This window comes from Mustela lutreola, chromosome X (genome assembly GCF_030435805.1).
Source record: "Mustela lutreola isolate mMusLut2 chromosome X, mMusLut2.pri, whole genome shotgun sequence".
NCBI lineage: Eukaryota > Metazoa > Chordata > Mammalia > Carnivora > Mustelidae > Mustela > Mustela lutreola.
The window spans coordinates 131729131-131746451 of NC_081308.1; the positions used below are offsets into that span (position 1 = coordinate 131729131).

General features: G+C 47.3%; 1 protein-coding gene across 1 annotated transcript; it reads right to left on the minus strand.

Annotated features, from left to right (window-relative positions):
* Window positions 1-235: 235 nt before the first annotated feature.
* On the minus strand, window positions 236-11917 carry TEX28 (testis expressed 28). The gene is made up of 4 exons (XM_059158209.1): window positions 11822-11917; window positions 7579-8333; window positions 1187-1322; window positions 236-592 (listed from the first exon to the last, which is right to left on the minus strand). Exons 1-4 carry the CDS (start codon window positions 11831-11833, stop codon window positions 236-238), a joined length of 1260 nt encoding a protein of 419 aa, XP_059014192.1. The 5' UTR covers window positions 11834-11917.
* Between the last annotated feature and the right edge of the window lie 5404 nt (window positions 11918-17321).

Consider the following 17321-nt stretch of genomic DNA (forward strand, 5'->3'; position numbering starts at 1 on the left):
GAGGTCATGAGGGGGACGGAACTGCAGATCCCCAGTTCCCAGATCAGCCTCAGACACTTTAATATTTTCAAGACTTGTGTCTGCAGATGGTATTGAAGGGTCACGAGGAAGAGAAGGGCAAGGCAGGCGAGTGCTGATGGAATCAGAAAGGGGCAGCTGGGAAGTGGCTCTCTGGGTTGGGCTGGCTGGACGCCCTTGACACCCAGAAGGCGGTACGAGCCAGCAAACCCAGACTTTAAGTCCCGTCTGATAGAGGCTTGGAGTCCTTGGAAGACAGTCTCCATCTGGAGGGGACCCAGGCCTGCCAGTCTGCGGCAGGGAGGGCGTGCCACTTCTGCCAGGCCAGGGCCCCAAGACCGATGAGCATGAGTGTGGTGCACGTGCGCAGGCGAGAGGTCACCAGTGGCAGGGGACAGGCGCACACAGTGGAGACGAAGACCAGGAAGACGGCGGCCAGCGTGAGGAGCAGGCTCGCGCATCGCGACACAAACTTCTGGGGGCGGGTCCTGGAGCTCTCCATCATCTCCACTTGTGTGGCTCGTTGTAGCGTTTCAAGCTTAGATATGCGGTTCTTGAAAGTCTCCATGACCTCCTGCAGGTGACAAGAACGGCACCCCCACCCCATGAAGTGCAGTCACTCCCCTGAGTTCCTCAGGGGAGCACAGCAAACGTGGGCAAGCCGAAGACTTAGGAGGGAAGTCAAGAGCCTAGAGCTCTTCCATGCCAAGGGCCCTGTCCCTGCCCCGTAGCACCCGGTGTGGCTGAAGACTGAGAGGCTGGCCGGGCAGGAGCTCGCCAAGGACGGGAGTCCAGCTGAGGGTGCGGAAGACGGCGAGCCCAGTCGTCACAGGCGAGGGGAGCCCTACCCCGTGCTTGCTAACTCGGGCTCAAAAGCCACCCAGACGGAGCTCCCCGCACCAGAAGAAGCTGCCGTGACTCGCCAGCACCCCCCCCCCAGGTGGCCCCGAAGCACCCCCAAGTATGAGAACAGCAGAGCCCAAAGCCCCAGTCCAGCTCAGGGGCGCAGCGCGAGCCGAGAGACCGGATGCTGCCAGCGCGGACACACGTGCCAGTTGCGACTGGTCCGTCTCTCCTCAGTTTGCAGGGCTTATCACTCTGCTTCTCTCACCCCGACGTCCTTCTCCCTGGCCACTTCCTTAAAAGCCCTGCCCCTCGAGGTTCTCACCCATATCTCCTTGGCTCTCTCGTAGGACAGATAGGCCATTTTCTCCTCTGCGCTCGCCAGGCTCTGCCTGAGGCGGTAGATCTCATCCAGGCGCCCCTGCAGGTGCTGGTCCGCCTGCTCCTCCAGCAGCGCTTGTCTCGGAAGCAAAAGAGAAAGTAATCGTCGCATGCGCCCGGCCCACAGGCTGTGCTGGTGGTGAGCGGCCCTGAGTCAAGGCTGCAGCTGGGTTCCGACTGCTCGGTCATCCTCTGTCCTCCTCCAGGCCGTCCTCAGCACGCCGCGAATGCACAGCGGCCGCACGCACACGGACACACAGGTCTGTTTCGCAGACAGTTAGCATTCCGCAACAGCTGTCCAAAACCAGCCATAGACTAGAAGTTGGAGAATTAAAACTCTAAACTGTCCACGCCTGCTATTAAATTCTCTGTAAGCTCCCAGCACCAGTGTTTGGTAAGCAGTACTTATTCCAGAAAAGTCTGCAGCTTACAGGGATGGAGCAGTCACAAAAGACTACATATTGTATGATTCCATTGACATGAAATGTCCAGGGGCACCTGGGTGACTCAGTCAGTTAAGCATCCGCCTTTGGTTCTGGTCACGATCCCGGCGTCCTGAGATGGAGCCCCAAGTCGTGTTCCCTGCTCCGAGGGGAGTCTGCTTCGCCCTCTCCCTCTGACCCATCCCTGCTCATGCTCTCTCTCTAAAGAGATAAATAGATAAATCTAAAAAAAGAAAGAAAGAAAAAGAAAGAGATGTCCAGAATAGGCAAATCCATAGAGACAGAAACAGAGGAGCGGTTCCTGGTACTTGGTGGGGGGTGGGGGGTGGGGGGGAGTGACTGCTCATAACATCGGGTTTCTTTTTGGAGTGATGAGAATATTCTGTATTGAGAGAATGTGATGGTTGCACAGCTCTGTGAATATACTAAAAACCACTGATTGTAAATGGGTGAATTTTATGGGATGGGAATTATATTTCAATAAAGCCGTTATTAAAACAAAAACAGGAACACCTGGTGGCTCAGTCGATTAAGTGTCTGCCCTTGGCTCAGGTCATGATCCCAGGGTCCTGGATTCGAGTCCCACATTGGCTCCCCTCATTGGACTCCTTGCTCAGCAGTGATCCTGCTTCTCCCTCTCCCTCTGCCTGCTGGTCCCCCTGCTTGTGCGCACACTATCTGACAAATAAATAAATAAGATCTTAAAACAAAACAAAGAACTGTTGCATAACTTAGTAAATTTACTAATGATCATTGAAACATACAGTTAAAATGCTACATTTTATTGCATGTAACTTATACCTCAGTAAACCTCTTAAAAACCATGAACAGAACGTCACTAACCAGTATGTATTCAACCAGCCATGTATGTAAGTTGTAAAGCACCAATACACGCGTGGGAAGATGCGGGCCCACTGAGGACGGCAAGGTGGGCAGAAGGGGGCTGGGGTTGGGAAGGATTAGGGGCGCTGTGACAGCTTCACGCGAACTTTGTAATTACTTCTTAATAAAATCACATGTGAAGCACATATGGTAAATGCGAAGATTTAAGAGGCCCGCAGGTGGCTACATAGTCTTGATCATGTTATCCTCTACATTTTCCCCGGGTTTGGAATTTTTCATAGTTTATAAAACACTTTAAGGTTCTTCATTTGGGCACCAGGAAGGATGGGCTGGAGGCCAGAGGCCATGTGGCTTTTAGTGACGTCTTTTAGGGAAGAGCCAAAGACAGAAAGGCTGTCCCATGGGTGTGGAGTGAGAGGTGACGCTGCCGAAGCAGACAGGTGCCGGAGAGCCCTGGGGACACAGAAGGGCTGAGGCGTGGTGCCCAGTCAGATCACAGGGCTCCGGCACTCACAGGGCATAACCAGGGGTGCTGTCCCACAGACAGGAAATACGAGGCAAGGAGGTCAGTTTCGTCCTGCTTCAAGCACTTGACCGACACCCAAACGGAGTCATCGCCCAGGCACGTAATGAGCCGAACAATCAGGTAATATTCCATTGGGCTCTGCCCTACTCCTTATGGAGAAGAGACAATGCCCACGGATGGGGAGGCAGTACGGTGCCCCCTTGAAAGGACATTCTGCATACCCGTCTCTCCATTTACGTGAAGGATTCAGACACAAGAGCGTTCAAGTACATGTTCATGAATATACTCTTCACGGTTATGAAGTCACTGAAGTCAATGAATAGATTCTTCATTAACATATTTATACAAACTGACAAATATATTCTTCAGTGCGTTCTGGAATAGATTATTGAATGAGAAAATGTTGAGTCATGACAGTACTCTAGTAGTCTCCCCTTGCTTCCGGCCCCCAGCCTCCTTGGCTGTGGCACTGCTGACGCTCCTCTCCGTCCCTCCGTTAGTCAAGGACCTCTCGCTCTCCCACTCATACAGCTGCAGAGGCAAATGGACCACTCTAGAAAATGCCCTTCCAGGGGTGCTCGGGTGGCACAGTCAGTTAAGCATCCAGTTCTTGGCTTTGGCTCAGCTCGTGGTCTCAGAGTCATCGGATCAAGCCGTACAAGGTCCCGCACCAGGCTCGGCGCTCAGCACAGAGTCAGCTGTAGTTTCTCTCCTTCCCCCTACCCCTCCCCTCCACGTGCTTGCTCTCTCTCTCTGAAATAAATAAGTAAGTCTTTTTTAAAAAGAGAGAGAAAACACTCTTACAAAGACAAAATGACAACCAGCCAACAAAAATGCCCTCCAATCTTCCCAAACTGTGAAACCTTCCCTCGCCAACACGGAATGTCCTAAAGCTTATCACTGTTGAAGAAGCGTATTGTTCTCGATCATTCCTGAAAACTGGTCTTCAGTGCACTGAGCTTGAAGCTAGTGGCTTGCAACTTGAAGAAGTCTGAGATGGAGAAAGTGATGTAGGAGGGATCAAGCCCTATGGGCGGGGTGGGGGTGATGCGGTAGGGACAGAATCGGTCCTCCGGAGCAAACGTGCAGTCACACGCATGCCTACAGGAGGGAAGCAGAGGGAGCTTCTACACACAGAGGAGAGGCCCACAGGAAGACAGAACAGAGAGAGATGTGAAGATCGGAGTAATGTGACCACAATCTAAGGAGCCCGGCAGCCACCAGAAGCTGATGCAAGAACGTTCGTGGCGGCTTTATTCATCACAGCCCCAGCCTGGGGGGCTCAGTCGGTTGGGCGACCGCCTTTGGCTCAGGTCGTGATTCCAGCCTCCCAGGATCAAGTCCCACATCGGGCTCCCAGCTCAGCCAGGGGTCTGCTTCTCCCCCTGCCTTGCTCCCCTCTCATGCTTTCTCTGTCTTTCTCAAATAAATAAATAAAATATTAAAAAAGAAAAAGTTCCAACCAGCAGCAGGTGAATGTGTAAACTAACTGTGGTGCATCCATACAAGGGAACAGTGCTAAGCAAGAAAGAGGTAACTACTTCTCCATGCAACTCCGATGAATTTCAAAACTCTTTCACCAGTGCAAGAAAACAGACAGGGGTATACACTGTATGATTCCAATTACACGAAATACCCAGAAAAGCCAAGTGCAGAAAGACAGAAAGCACATTGGTGGTGACTGGGGGTTGGGGCAAAGTGGATGGGGAACGATGGGGTCTCTCTTCAGAGTGATGACAATGTGCTGGAACCAAATAGAGGCGGTGCTTGCACAGTACTGTGAATGTCCAAAATGCCACAGAATTGTCCACTTGAAGATGGAGGAGTTTGTTTTCTGAAAGTCTTCTCAATTCAGAAATAAAAAAGCAAGCCCTCTTGAAAGCAAATTCAGCTGTGAGAAGTGTCATAGGACTTTTCAGCTTGAAATCTCATCTTGTGACACACCAGAGGAGACATGACAATTACAGGGGTCTGAGCGGTGCCCACACCAGTGTGTCTACAAGGTGACGCTTCAGTGACTTCAACACATACGGCATGACCGCATCTAGCTCACAAAGAAGTTTTTTAAAAAGATTTGAAGGACGAGGGCGCCTGGGTGGCTCAGTGGGTTAAGCCGCTGCCTTCGGCTCAGGTCATGATCTCAGAGTCCTGGGATCGAGTCCCGCATCGGGCTCTCTGCTCGGCGGAGAGCCTGCTTCCCTCTCTCTCTCTCTGCCTGCCTCTCCATCTACTTGTGATTTCTCTCTGTCAAATAAATAAATAAAATCTTTAAAAAAAAAAAAAAAAAAAAAAAAAAGATTTGAAGGACGGGGCGCTTGGGTGGCTCAGTGGGTTAAGCCTCTGCCTTTGGCTCGGGTCGTGATCTCAGGGTCCTGGAATCGAGCCCAGAATCGGGCTCTCTGCTCAGCAGGGAGCCTGATTCCCCCTTTCTCTCTGCCTGCGCTTGACCTACTTGTGATCTCTGTCTGTCAAATAAATAAATAAAATCTTTTAAAAAAAGATTTGAAGGAGATGTATGTTTTGAAAATGGCATTGAGGGGCACCTGGGTGGCTCAGTGGGTTAAGCCGCTGCCTTCGGCTCAGGTCATGATCTCAGGGTCCTGGGATCGAGTCCTGCATCGGGCTCTCTGCTTAGCAGGGAGCCTGCTTCCCCCTCTCTCTCTCTGCCTGCCTCTCCATCTACTTGTGATTTCTCTCTGTCAAATAAATAAATAAAAATCTTTAAAATAAAAATGGCATTGAATTCCTGCACCCCCTTCACCTAGATCAGGAAGCCATGTGGCTGGGACATGTTGACATGCACTCAGGCTTGTGCCTCTCCAAAACTCCATTTCCCCATTGGTAAAGTGGGTGACTGAATGGTACAGGGAACAGGGGTACTTGCTCCCTGCTGTCACTGCTGTTATGTGAAGTCGTCTCCCACCCATTCTCTCCCTGTCTCCTGGTAAATCTGAGTCACACAGACCTGCTTCATCGCTTCTCGTGTATATTAATCAAGGTAGGCTGATTGCTGTAGCCAACAAGCTACTTCACACTCCTGTCACAGTCCAGTGGCAGTGGGGGCACTGTTCCAGAAGTGCAAGCTTGTAGAATTCATTGGGAATCCGGGAGTGGTAGGTGACCCTGCTGCCCCTCACTGCTGCTGGATTCTGATTTGCTAAGGGGTTATGAGCTTCCAAGAACAAAGCAGTCCTGTTGGCCAAGGCAGGATGGAAACTTACGGGGATTTGTGTAACTGCCACTGAGCTCTAGTCTTGCTTTGTATAAAGCTTGGAAATGAATGGTATTTTGGCAAAGGGGCATTAAGAGTCTCGACATTTAAGATTTGGTTGCCGTGTCCTACAAAAATCACATCCAAAAGAGATCTATAATTCTGATTCGTTATCTTATTTGACAGCGGGTTGCCCCGTAATACTTGTTTAAAGATTTATTTATTATTAGAGAGAGAGAGAGCATGAGCAGGAGGATCAGAGGGAGAGGGAGAGAGACTCTCAAACCGGCTCCTTGCTGATCACTGAGCCCATCGTGGGGCTCCATCCCACGACCCCAAGATCATGACATGACCAGAAACCAAGAGTCAGATGCTTAACCGATGGTGCCACCCACCCAAGCGCACAACCCCTGTCATAGTTTGTAGTTGTCCTTTCTAGATTTGTCAAGCAGTGTTAACGCAGGTAATGTTTTCCTGAGAAAACATTAGAGGACCGATTCCCAAGTTTCTTTCCGTGCACCACCCCCCCAACACACACACACAGAAGTACTAAGGGACTGTGAAGTTCTTACTTTACTGAGAATCTTGGTTCGTAAGTGAATCCCTCCCTCCACGGCCAGGCTGTTGGGAGGGTTAGAGCGAGCACAAGCAGCCCATGCCACAGACTGTGGACGTCAGGGGAGACTGTGGCGCCACTGAAGGCTGGCAGGACCCTCCAAGAGGTCCAGGTAGGCATGGGATGGGTCCTTCGAGAGACCGAGTATGCCTTTTTCTCCCTATTTGTGGGACCTAGTCTGGTCTTAGATGAAAATGAAGTTGACCCACCACACAGTGGGGAGAAAGCATTCCCCAGAAGACAAACATTTTCAGAATAAATATCCTATATGGGATCTTTGGCCCCAACTCAGCTACGAGCACAGGTGAAGGGACCGGGACTGGTGGGGCACCTGCTTCCCCTGCTCTATTATAGCAGGCGCCAGACCGCTCCCTGAAGGGCAGCGGGCATCTGCTGTGCTCCCCACCACCGCACCGTTGCGGAGCCCCCAGCTTCTGGGACCACCGAGCAGGACCCTGAGCTGGAACCACGCTGGCAGCAGATGATGCAGGCCCGAGTGCAACAGCGGGCCGGGATGAGCCCTCCCCACTGTGGGGGCATCCCACTGCCCAAAGAAATACTCACTGGCTTCGCCCCCCTTCCCCTCCCGTGACCCTCCAAGTTCACATCCTCGCTGCCCTTCACTCTCCTGCACACAGTCCTGGGAGGAGCGCTGTTCCCAGAGCTGGGGCAGCAGAGGGGAGGATCTCCCGCTCACCTGCATTTCTCTTCCCGAAGGGACACTAGAGACGCCTGCAGGTCCGTCCCATGCTTCTCCTTCAGGCTCTGATAGGACACCTGGAGGCTGAGGTGGAGCTCCCTGGCTGCCTTCAGGTCTTCCTTCATCTTCTGCAATAACAAGTTGCGCCGCTGGGCCACACACTTTGTCTCGGAGGGCTTCCCTGGCTGCGAGGCTCGGAAGTCACTCTCCAGGGGCACGTGTCTGACAACGTCAGACAGTTTGGTGGACAGGCCGTCTGGCCTGCTCGGCTTGGGAGGCTCAGAAAACGGGGTCTTCTCTCTGGGCTGCTTGCACTCGTCCAGGCTGCTCTTTGCCTTCAGCGCGAAGCCCCTGGGCCTGCGGCCTTCCTGCAGCTCCTGCAGCTGCTGGTGGCAATGGCGGAGCCTTCGCTCGATCTGGGCAATGGTGGCAGAGGCACGCTGGTTCACCCTCTCGAAGGCCTGCCGGATGTGGGGGGCCTGGTGCCGGTCGGCTTTGGACACCAGCTTGAGGTAGCCCATGGTGTTTTCATCCCGGCTGGCCTTCTCCACTCTCAGCTGCTCGGAGAGGTAGAGAATGCGGTGCCTGACACTGTCCTGTAAGTTCCGGGCCAGCTCCCCAGTTGGGAGACTGCAATGGCCGCTGGGGCCATCCTCGGCGGATGACAGGGACCTGCACGAGGGAATGCTGGAGGCAATGTTGGAGGGGACGTTGGAGGGAATGGTGGCACTTGAGCTCTTGCTGTCTTCCTCCTGCATTGGGAAACAAGAAATCATTAACAGGTACTTCTTTGAGCTACAAATAGTAGGACAGGACATGGAATTGCCTCATGCTAAAAATACTTAGGCGTAAGCACAGATACTCACATATGCAGGATTTGTGCATTCAAGATGGGCCCAGCACAGATGAGGAGGTCAAGTTCAACTTCCAGGCACCTCTCCCCTTCTTTTCAGCACCTGACTTTTTTTTCTTAGATGTCACAACCCTCAGATCAAGAGTCGCATACTCCTCCAACTGACCCAACACCCAACTTTTTGCTCTATGAGTGTACCTCACTAGAACCCCCAGAATCTTCCTTGGCTAGAATCTTCCATGGCTAAAATCTTCCCTCCATATTTGTCCTATCTGTTCTTGGACTTCCTTTCTTCCAAGAAATACCAACTGTATTGGTATAAATCTCATTTTGTAAAGAACTATTCTGGTAAAGTATGGAATAAGCTTGCTCCCATCAACCCATACGGTTTCTTATATTGCTATTGCCAGGCAGATAGAAGAGGTAGGTAAGGAGATTTGCATCCTGACAGGCTCTTTTCTTCATTTAGTCATTCATTCAACACGTGATTCCCGAGCACCCACAACATGGTACAGAAGCCAGAAATGTTCCTTGCTCATATAGAGCTGGTGGTGAAGTGTGAAAATGTCTATTGTGATGCCTATGAATGAGTCTCTTGCATGGACAAATTAATAAACCACTCAGAGGGTCAGTTATCTCATCTCTAAAATAAAAATGCTTATAGCAGCATAGCTGGAACACAATGGACCAGGGAAGAATGAATGGTGATGAGCCAGGAAATGTAGGTGAAGTCAGAACGGGTGAAGGGGCGCCTGGCTGGCTCAGTCAGTGGAACGTATAACTCCTGATCTTGGGCTTGGGAGTTCAAGCCCCACATTGGGGGTAGAGATTATTTTAAAGTAAAATCTTTTATTTTTCTGCCAATGCTTGTAAACATTTACTAAAAAATAACTGTCTTTGTAAAGATTTTTATTTATTTATTTGAAAGAAAGAAAGCCAGTGAGAGGAGGAGCAGAGGGAGAAGCTCTCCCCACTGAACAGGGAGTCTGACATGGGGCTCAATCCCAGTACCCTGATATCGTGACCTGAGCTGGAGGCAGACACCCAACTGACTGAGCCACCCAGGCACCCCCGAAAAATAACCATTAAAAAAAAAAAAACTAGCAGGAAGTGGTATTGTTTTATATTTTTAAAAAAATCTTTTTAAAAAGCCTCTGTTCTGTTTCTACTTTTTTAAAAAAGATTTTATTTATTTGACAGAGAGAGAGATCACAAGTAGGCAGAAAGGCAGGCGGGGGTGGGGGTGGGGAAGCAGGCTCCCTGCTGAGCAGAGAGCCCAATGCGGGGCTCAAACCCAGAATCCTGAGATCGTGACCTGAGCCAAAGGTAGAGGCTTAACCCACTGAATCACCCAGGTGCCCCTGTTTCTATTTTTTAACTGTAAAAGCCTTCATAAACATTTTCAATCTGCAAAGGATTTCCTGGTGGTAAATCATGGGTGATTATATGATAATACATAGCTTGGTTCTGTCTATTTTATTGTATGCAAATTACACCTTGATTTAAAAAATGTCATACCATTATGCATCTAGTAGACTGGCAAAATTTAGACTAATAATAATAAATGTTGGCAAGGATATGGAACAACGGGACCTCTAAATCACTCCAGGTGGGACAGTAATTGGTACAAGTACTTTGGAAAAGCACTAGTAAATTGTAACATTGAAGACATGCATACCAAATGGCCCAGAAATTGCATTAATAGGTATAGCCTTGAGAAACAGGTAGACTAATTTCCCCAATAACCAACGACTAGAAACAACCCATCTGCCCATCAATAGTGAAATGTGAAAGTGAACTGTAAAATGCTCAACAATATACTACTATACAACAATGAAAATGAACTACAGCCTTGAAAACATGAACGAACAAGCATGATGTGTTGAACAAAAAAAGCTAAACACAAAAAAATCCTTACTCTCTATGGTTTCATTCACACAAAGTTCAAAAGCAGGCAAAACAAAATGATGTTGTTTAGGGACAGTAGACAACAAAACTATAAAGAAAAGTGTGAACATGGATAGCATAAACCTCAGTATAGTGACTCCCACTAAACTGGGAGAAGGGGAATTGATTGAAAGAGACATGTGGAGGCCAAGGTGCTTGACCCTAGTAATAGATACAAGCAAGTTCACCTTATCATTATTTCCTAAAATGTATGTTGATGTTTTCTGTGCCTTTATATACATATGCCAAATCTCACATTTTTAAAAGTTTTTAAATAGTTGGGACACCTGGGTGGCTCAGTGGGTTAAGCGTCTGCCTTCCACTCAGGTCTTGTTCCCAGGATCTTAAGATCGAGCCCCACACTGGGCTCCCTACTCAGCTGGAACCCTGCTTCTCCCTCCCCCACTATCCCTGCTTGTGTTCTCTCTCCATATATATATCAAATAAAAAAATAAATAAACTAAATTTTAAAAATAAAAGTTTTTAATGGTCAACAGATGGATGTATAGTGCATTAGAAATAGCTGAGGAGAGAATTAGAAAAATGCAAAACAGGGACACCTGGGTGCCTCAGGCAGTTAAGCAGCCAATTCTTGATTCTGGGTCCAGTCATGACCTCAGGTTTGAGAGATCAAGCCCTGTGTCAGGCTTTGCATTCAGCATGGAGTCTGCTTGAGGTCCTCTCTCTCCCTCCCTCTCTGCCTGTCCCCCTGCATGCTCTCACTCTGAAAGAAATAAATAAAATCTAAAAAAAGAAAGTATCCAGAATGTAACACAGAGGGGACAAAGAAATAGAAAATTTGAAAAACAGAAGACATGGAAGATAGAATGAGAAAATCTAACAAAATGAGAGAATGGCAAGATTTTAAGAGATAATCAGGGCCACCTGGGTGACTCAGCAGGTTAAGCATCTGCCTTCAGCTCAGGTCATGATCTCAGGGTCCTGGGATCAAGCCCTATATCGGGGTCTCTGCTCAGTGGGGAACCTGCTTCCCCCTCTCTCTCTGCCTGCCTCTCTGCCTACTTGCCATCTCTGTCTGTCAGATAAAAAAATAAAATCTTTAAAAAAATAAAAAGAGAGATAATCACAAAGAACTTTCCAGGACTGATGAAAGACAGAACTCCACAAATTCAGGAAGCCAAATAAACCCCAAACAGGAAAACAGAAGTAAACCCACACCTAGACACACGACTTTAAAAACAGCCAGATTTGGGGCGCCTGGGTGGCTCAGTGGGTTAAGCCTCTGCCTTCGGCTCAGATCATGATCTTAGGGTCCTGGGCTTTCTGCTCGGTGGGGAGCCTGCTTCCTCCTCTCTCTCTCTCTCTCTCTCTGCCCGCCTCTCTGCCTACTTGTGCTCTCTCTGTCAAAAAAATAAATAAAATCTTTAATAAATAAATAAATTAATTAATTAAAACAGCCAGATTTTAAAACCTGATTACCTTTAAAACCATGACCTTCAGACTGAAAGCTGACTTCTTAGCGGCATCAATGAAATCCAGAAAAGAGTTGAGTAATATCTTCAATATGCTGAGAGAATAGCTGTCAGAGAGAAAAAAATAGGTCATATTCAAATAATCAGAAGTCATTGTCTTCAGACTTTTCAGCAAAGCACTGAGGAACAAGAAAACAAGTAATGCCTCTGAATTTGCAGGGCAGGGGATGATTTTCCAACCTAGAATTCTACACCCAAACTGCCTACTGTAAGATTAGACTCAAGACATGAAATAACTGAAATCCTTTACTTCACCCGCATTCTTTCTCTGGAAGCTATTAGAGAAGGAGCACCACCAAAACAAGAGAGGGACCTAAGAACAAGGTAGAGATGTGATCTATAATACAGGTCAAAAGGATGATGGAATGATGGAAGGGATGCCCAGGCTGGCAGCTGGACGGCAAGTCAAAAAGCTCCAGGAAAGGGGCACCTGGGTGGCTCAGTCGGTTAAGCATCTAATTCTTGGTTTCAGCTCAGGTTATGATCTCGGGGTCCTGGTATCGAGCCCCGCGTCCAGCTCCACACTCAGCAAGGAATCTGCTTGTCCTGCTCCTTCTACTCCTCCTCCCCACCTCTGTCTCATAAATAAGGAAAATCTTTTTTTAAAAAAGCTCCAGGAGAGGGGCGCCTGGGTGTCTCAGTTGGTTAAGCCTCTGCCCTCAGCTCAGGTCATGGTCCCAGGGTCCTGGGATCGAGCCCCACATCAGGCTCTCTGCTTGGCAGGGAGCCTGCTTCCTCCTCTCTCTCTGCCTGCCTCTCTGCTTACTTGTGATCTCTATCTGTCAAATAAATAAATAAAATCTTTTAAAAAATTTTTAAAAGGACTCCAGGAGAGAGCACTCCAAGGAAATGAAGTGCATGGAATGCTGGGCATCTTTGGCCAGCTAGAGAGAAGACATAAAGAGCTGGAGGAATTGCTAGTCAATGAGAAGTAGTAGAAAAAAAGCAATGTGGTGGGAGGGGACAAGTATTAAGTCTAAGGTAAACAAAACATTGGGAGAGAAAATAAAAGTCATCAAAGTGATGGCTCAATTACAACTAGTGTTTCCATGGACTTGATAATGTGAACACCAATGATCTAACCTAGATTACCTGTACACCATAATGGAAGGATTTGGAAGGGGGGTGTGGGAGAGAGATATATTATCATCATCTTCTTTTTTTAAAAGATTTTATTTATTTATTTTGATAGGGACACAGCAAGAAAGGGAATACAAGCAGAGGGGGTGGGAGAGGGAGAAGCAGGCTCCCCACTGAGCAGGGAGCCCCGATGTGGGGCTTGATCCCAGGACCCTTAACAACTGAACCACCCAGGCGCCCCAGGATTGACATTTTTTGCAATAAACTTCGTAGAACCATTTAACTCTTCAAGCTGAAGGTTAGACAGCCATGGCTTTATTTTGTACAGGTGTAAGTTAAGAATGGTTTTTACATTTTTATTTTTTATAAAGTTTTAAAAAAGATTTATTTATCTTTATAGAGAAAGAGATAGCGCTCCTGATTGAGCACAAGCACAGGCAAGCAGGCAGCGGGGGAGGGGCAGAGGGAGAAAGATAATCTTAAACCAACTCCGCACAGAGCTCAGAGCCCCACTCAGGCATGCCAGTGCCCTGAGACCACAACCCAGGATGAAATCAAGAGTCAGCCGCTCAACCAACTGAGTCACCCAAGCCCACCAATTTTTGCATTTTTAAATTGTTGAAAAAAATCAGAAGAGTATTTTGTGACATGTGAAAATTATAGGAGATTCAAATTTCAGTGACCATAAACGAAGTGTGATCGGCACACAGCTAAACTTGTTCATTTATGTGTTGTCTGTGGCTGCTTTTGTGCCACAAAACTGCACAAAGGAGACCACACGGCCTCAAAGACTTACTATGTGGCCATTTATAGAAAAAGCCGGTTGAGCCCTGATTTAAACTATGTTCATATAGGGGCACCTGGGTGGCTCAGTTGGTTAAGTGTCTGCCTTCAGCTCAGGTCATGATCCTCCTGGAGTCAAGTCCCACATCTGGCTCCTTGCTCAGCCAGGAGCCTGCTTTCCCCTTTCCCTCTGCCTGTCTTTCTCCCTGCTTTCTGCACTCTTTTTCTCCCTCAGTCAAAGAAATAAATAAAAGCTTTTTAAAAAAAGGAAGTAGGGGACACCTGGCTGGCTCAGTCTGTACAGCTCACAACTCTTGATCTCAGAGTTTTAAGTTCAATACACACATTGGGTGTAGTAATTTCTTACAAATAAAATATTAAAAAAAATAAAATATAGGGCACCTGGGAGCCTCAGTGGGTTAAGCCTCTGCCTTCAGCTCAGGTCATGATCCCAGGGTCCTGGGATTGAGCCCTGCATCTGGCTCTCTGATCAGCAGGGAGCCTGCTTCCTCCTCTCTCTCTGCCAGCCTCTCTGCCTACTTGTGTTCTCTGTCTGTCAGATAAATAAATAAAATATTAAGAAAAATAAATAAATAAATAAATAAATAAATAAAATATTAAGAAAAAAAAAAAGACTGGCTCTATTGTGGGGGCGCCTGGGTGGCTCAGTGGGTTAAAACCTCTGCCTTTGGCTCAGGTCATGATCCCAGGACCCTGGGATCAAGTCCAGCATCAGGCTCCCTGCTCAGCGGGGAGCTTGCTTCCCCCTCTCTCTCTGCCTGCCTCTCTGCCTACTTGTGATCTCTGTCTGTCAAATAAATAAACAAATAACAAATCTTTAAAAAAATAAAATAAAAACTAAAGACTGGTTTTACTGTGGAGTTTAGATATAGATAGAGGTATCATTAACTACTCAGAATTGAGAGAATACATTGGTGGAAAATTAACCACTGGGGAAAAAAGCCACGTACAAAATATCCAAATAACCAAAAAGAGAAAAACAATTGCACTCTATTAATCCCAAAAAAGGAAGGAAAGGAGGCACAGAAAGAAACAAGATATTAGGGCAAATAAAAAATATAAAATAGGATGCCAATTAGATGTGATTATCAATGACTCTGTACCATGGTCTTGAAGAAAACACTTAATACCATAAATATGTTAGTCTCTACACATCAACCTATAAATTCAATGAAATCCCAATTAAAAACCCAATAGAAGTGTCTTATGAATCTTTAAATTAACTGCTTCCAAAATTAATTTGAAAGAGAAAATGTAAAATAATAGCTAAGACATTTTTGAAAAAGAATAATAAATATAGTGTTGGGACAATTGGCTATTTAAAAAAAATAAGTTATGTTGAGCACCTGTATATGCTGAAAGGAGACCACACTGCCTCAAAGACTTACTATGTGGCTATTTATAGAAAAAGCTGGTTGAGCCCTGATTTAAATAAAGAACGAAGCATAAAAATGAAACAACAAAAACATTAGAAAAACATAATAATGCTTTTACAATCTTTTCATGAAGAGGACATTTCTAAACAAGACCGAAACCAAAGATCCATAGATAAAAAGATTTATATATTTTACTTCATTAAAACAAGCTTTCAGGGGCTCCTGGGTGGCTCAGTCAGCTAAACATTGGCCTTGGGCTCAAACCACAATCCCAGGGTCCTCAGATCGAGCCCCTTGGCAGGCTTCTCTTTCTGCCTGCTCTTCCCCCTTTTTGTGTGGTCTATCTGTCAAATAAAATCTTTTTTAAAGAATAAGGTTTCTCTTAACATTTAAAAAATTTTTTTTAACTTATTTTTGTGTGTGTGAGAAAGAGAGTGCCCACGAGTGCACACGAGGGCAGGGGACAGAGGGAAAGAGGGAAAGGAAGAAGCCAGACTCTGGCTCGATCCCAGAATCCTGGGATCATAACCTGAACCCAAGGCAGATGCCTAATCAACTAAGCCACCCAGGCCCCCCTCGCTTAAGTTTTTTAAAAAGCCACAGGTTGAAGGGAGCCTGGGTGGCTCAGTCAGTTAAGCGTCTTCTTTCAGTTTGGGTCATAATTTTGGGGTCCTGGGATCAGCCCTGCGTGGGGCTCTGTGATCAGCAGGAGTTTGCTTGTCCCTCTTCCTTGCCCCTCCCCCCACCGCCATCCTTCTCTCCTCTCAAATAAATAAATAAAGTATTTTTAAGTTAAAAATAAATAAGAAATAAAAATCAACAGTTTGGGAGAAAAGATTTGCAATTATCTCTCATAGAGAACAGGCTAGTCAACACAGTATATAGAAAATTCCTACAAATTAGAAAGCTACAACAATCCAATATGAAAACAGTAAAGGATAGTAATAGACAATTCAGGAACGAGAAACTACTGATGGCAATAAACACAGCAAAAATGTGCGACTGCAAAGATATCGGGCAAACAGGAATCAAGGCAGTAACTGAATACTGTTTTCTCATCCAGAGAATGCCACACGTTAAAAAAGACTAATGACAGCCGGTGTTGATGAGGATGCGGGAAAATGAGCACTCACATATGCTGCAGTAGGAGCACACATGGCTTTCGTGGAGCGATTAGGCAATATCAAATGAAATTTTCAGCGCATGTGCCCTTTACACAAGCAAGACTGCGGGAGCGTATCCGCATTCACTGGCACTTAAGGGCTCTCAGTAGCTCGGCAGTTTTGAATTAAGATGCTCCCCAGTATCTGAACTTGGGATATAGTGTTGAGGGGGTGGTGTCATTCACTGGGGGAAGTCATTCAAGTTCTTTTAAGATTGTCTCAAAGTCAGAAGGACCAGCTCTCCAAGACTACATTGGGACGTTGAGGAGATGGGGCTCCCAGACGTCAAGTTGCCTCAGGAAAGCTGCAGGGTAGCTGGCGTTGGGCTAACGCCACCTCAAGGATCACAAGGAGCTTGCAGCTTGCCGTACAGAAGGTTCTAGAAAGAGAAAAAGAGGTAGCGGAAATAGACAATGCTGTTTCAGAACAGCATGCCTCATCGCCTGAGAAGCCTAACTGGGGCAAGGCTGGTTTGGAGGGTGGGGGTCGGGGGCCAACAAAAGGTAAAATTCTAGGGTGGCTTATTCTTTAAAAAATATTGTGATAAAATGCGTAAAACAGGACTTCACTTATTGTAACACTTTAAAGTGCGTGAAAAAGTCCTCTTTGATACATTCACCATGAGCGGAACGACCACAACATATAGTTCCAGAATAGTTTTACCACTCAAAAGTAGACCCTGGACCACCCTCCCCCCACACACACACCACAGAGGCAGTCCTCTTTGAATTGACAGCACAAAGAAATATAAAAAGAAATTAAATTATTTCGATCAATGTCCCACAGGCAAAAGATAAGTGTTCAAAATCCACCTCGCGGAGGAAGCGTCGAAGCACCTCGCGGAAGGAGCGTCGAAGCACCTCGCGGAAGGAGCGTCGAAGCACCTCGCGGAGGGAGCATCGAAGCGCCTCTCCTGGGCCTCTCGCAGCATCGTGCGGAGGGAGCTGTGCGCGGAGGGAGCTGTGCGCGGAGGGAGCTGTGCGCGGAGGGATCTGCACAGCACCGCACGAGGGAGCCGCACTAC

Excerpts from the sequence above, each read along its gene's own strand:
- TEX28 (XM_059158209.1), bottom strand. Across the intron at positions 1,323-7,578 it reads CTTCGGGAAGAGAAATGCAG|ACAAGCGCTGCTGGAGGAGC; the intron begins GTGAGCGGGAGA and ends TTTGCTTCCGAG. Across the intron at positions 593-1,186 it reads AGAGAGCCAAGGAGATATGG|GAGGTCATGGAGACTTTCAA; the intron begins GTGAGAACCTCG and ends TGTCACCTGCAG.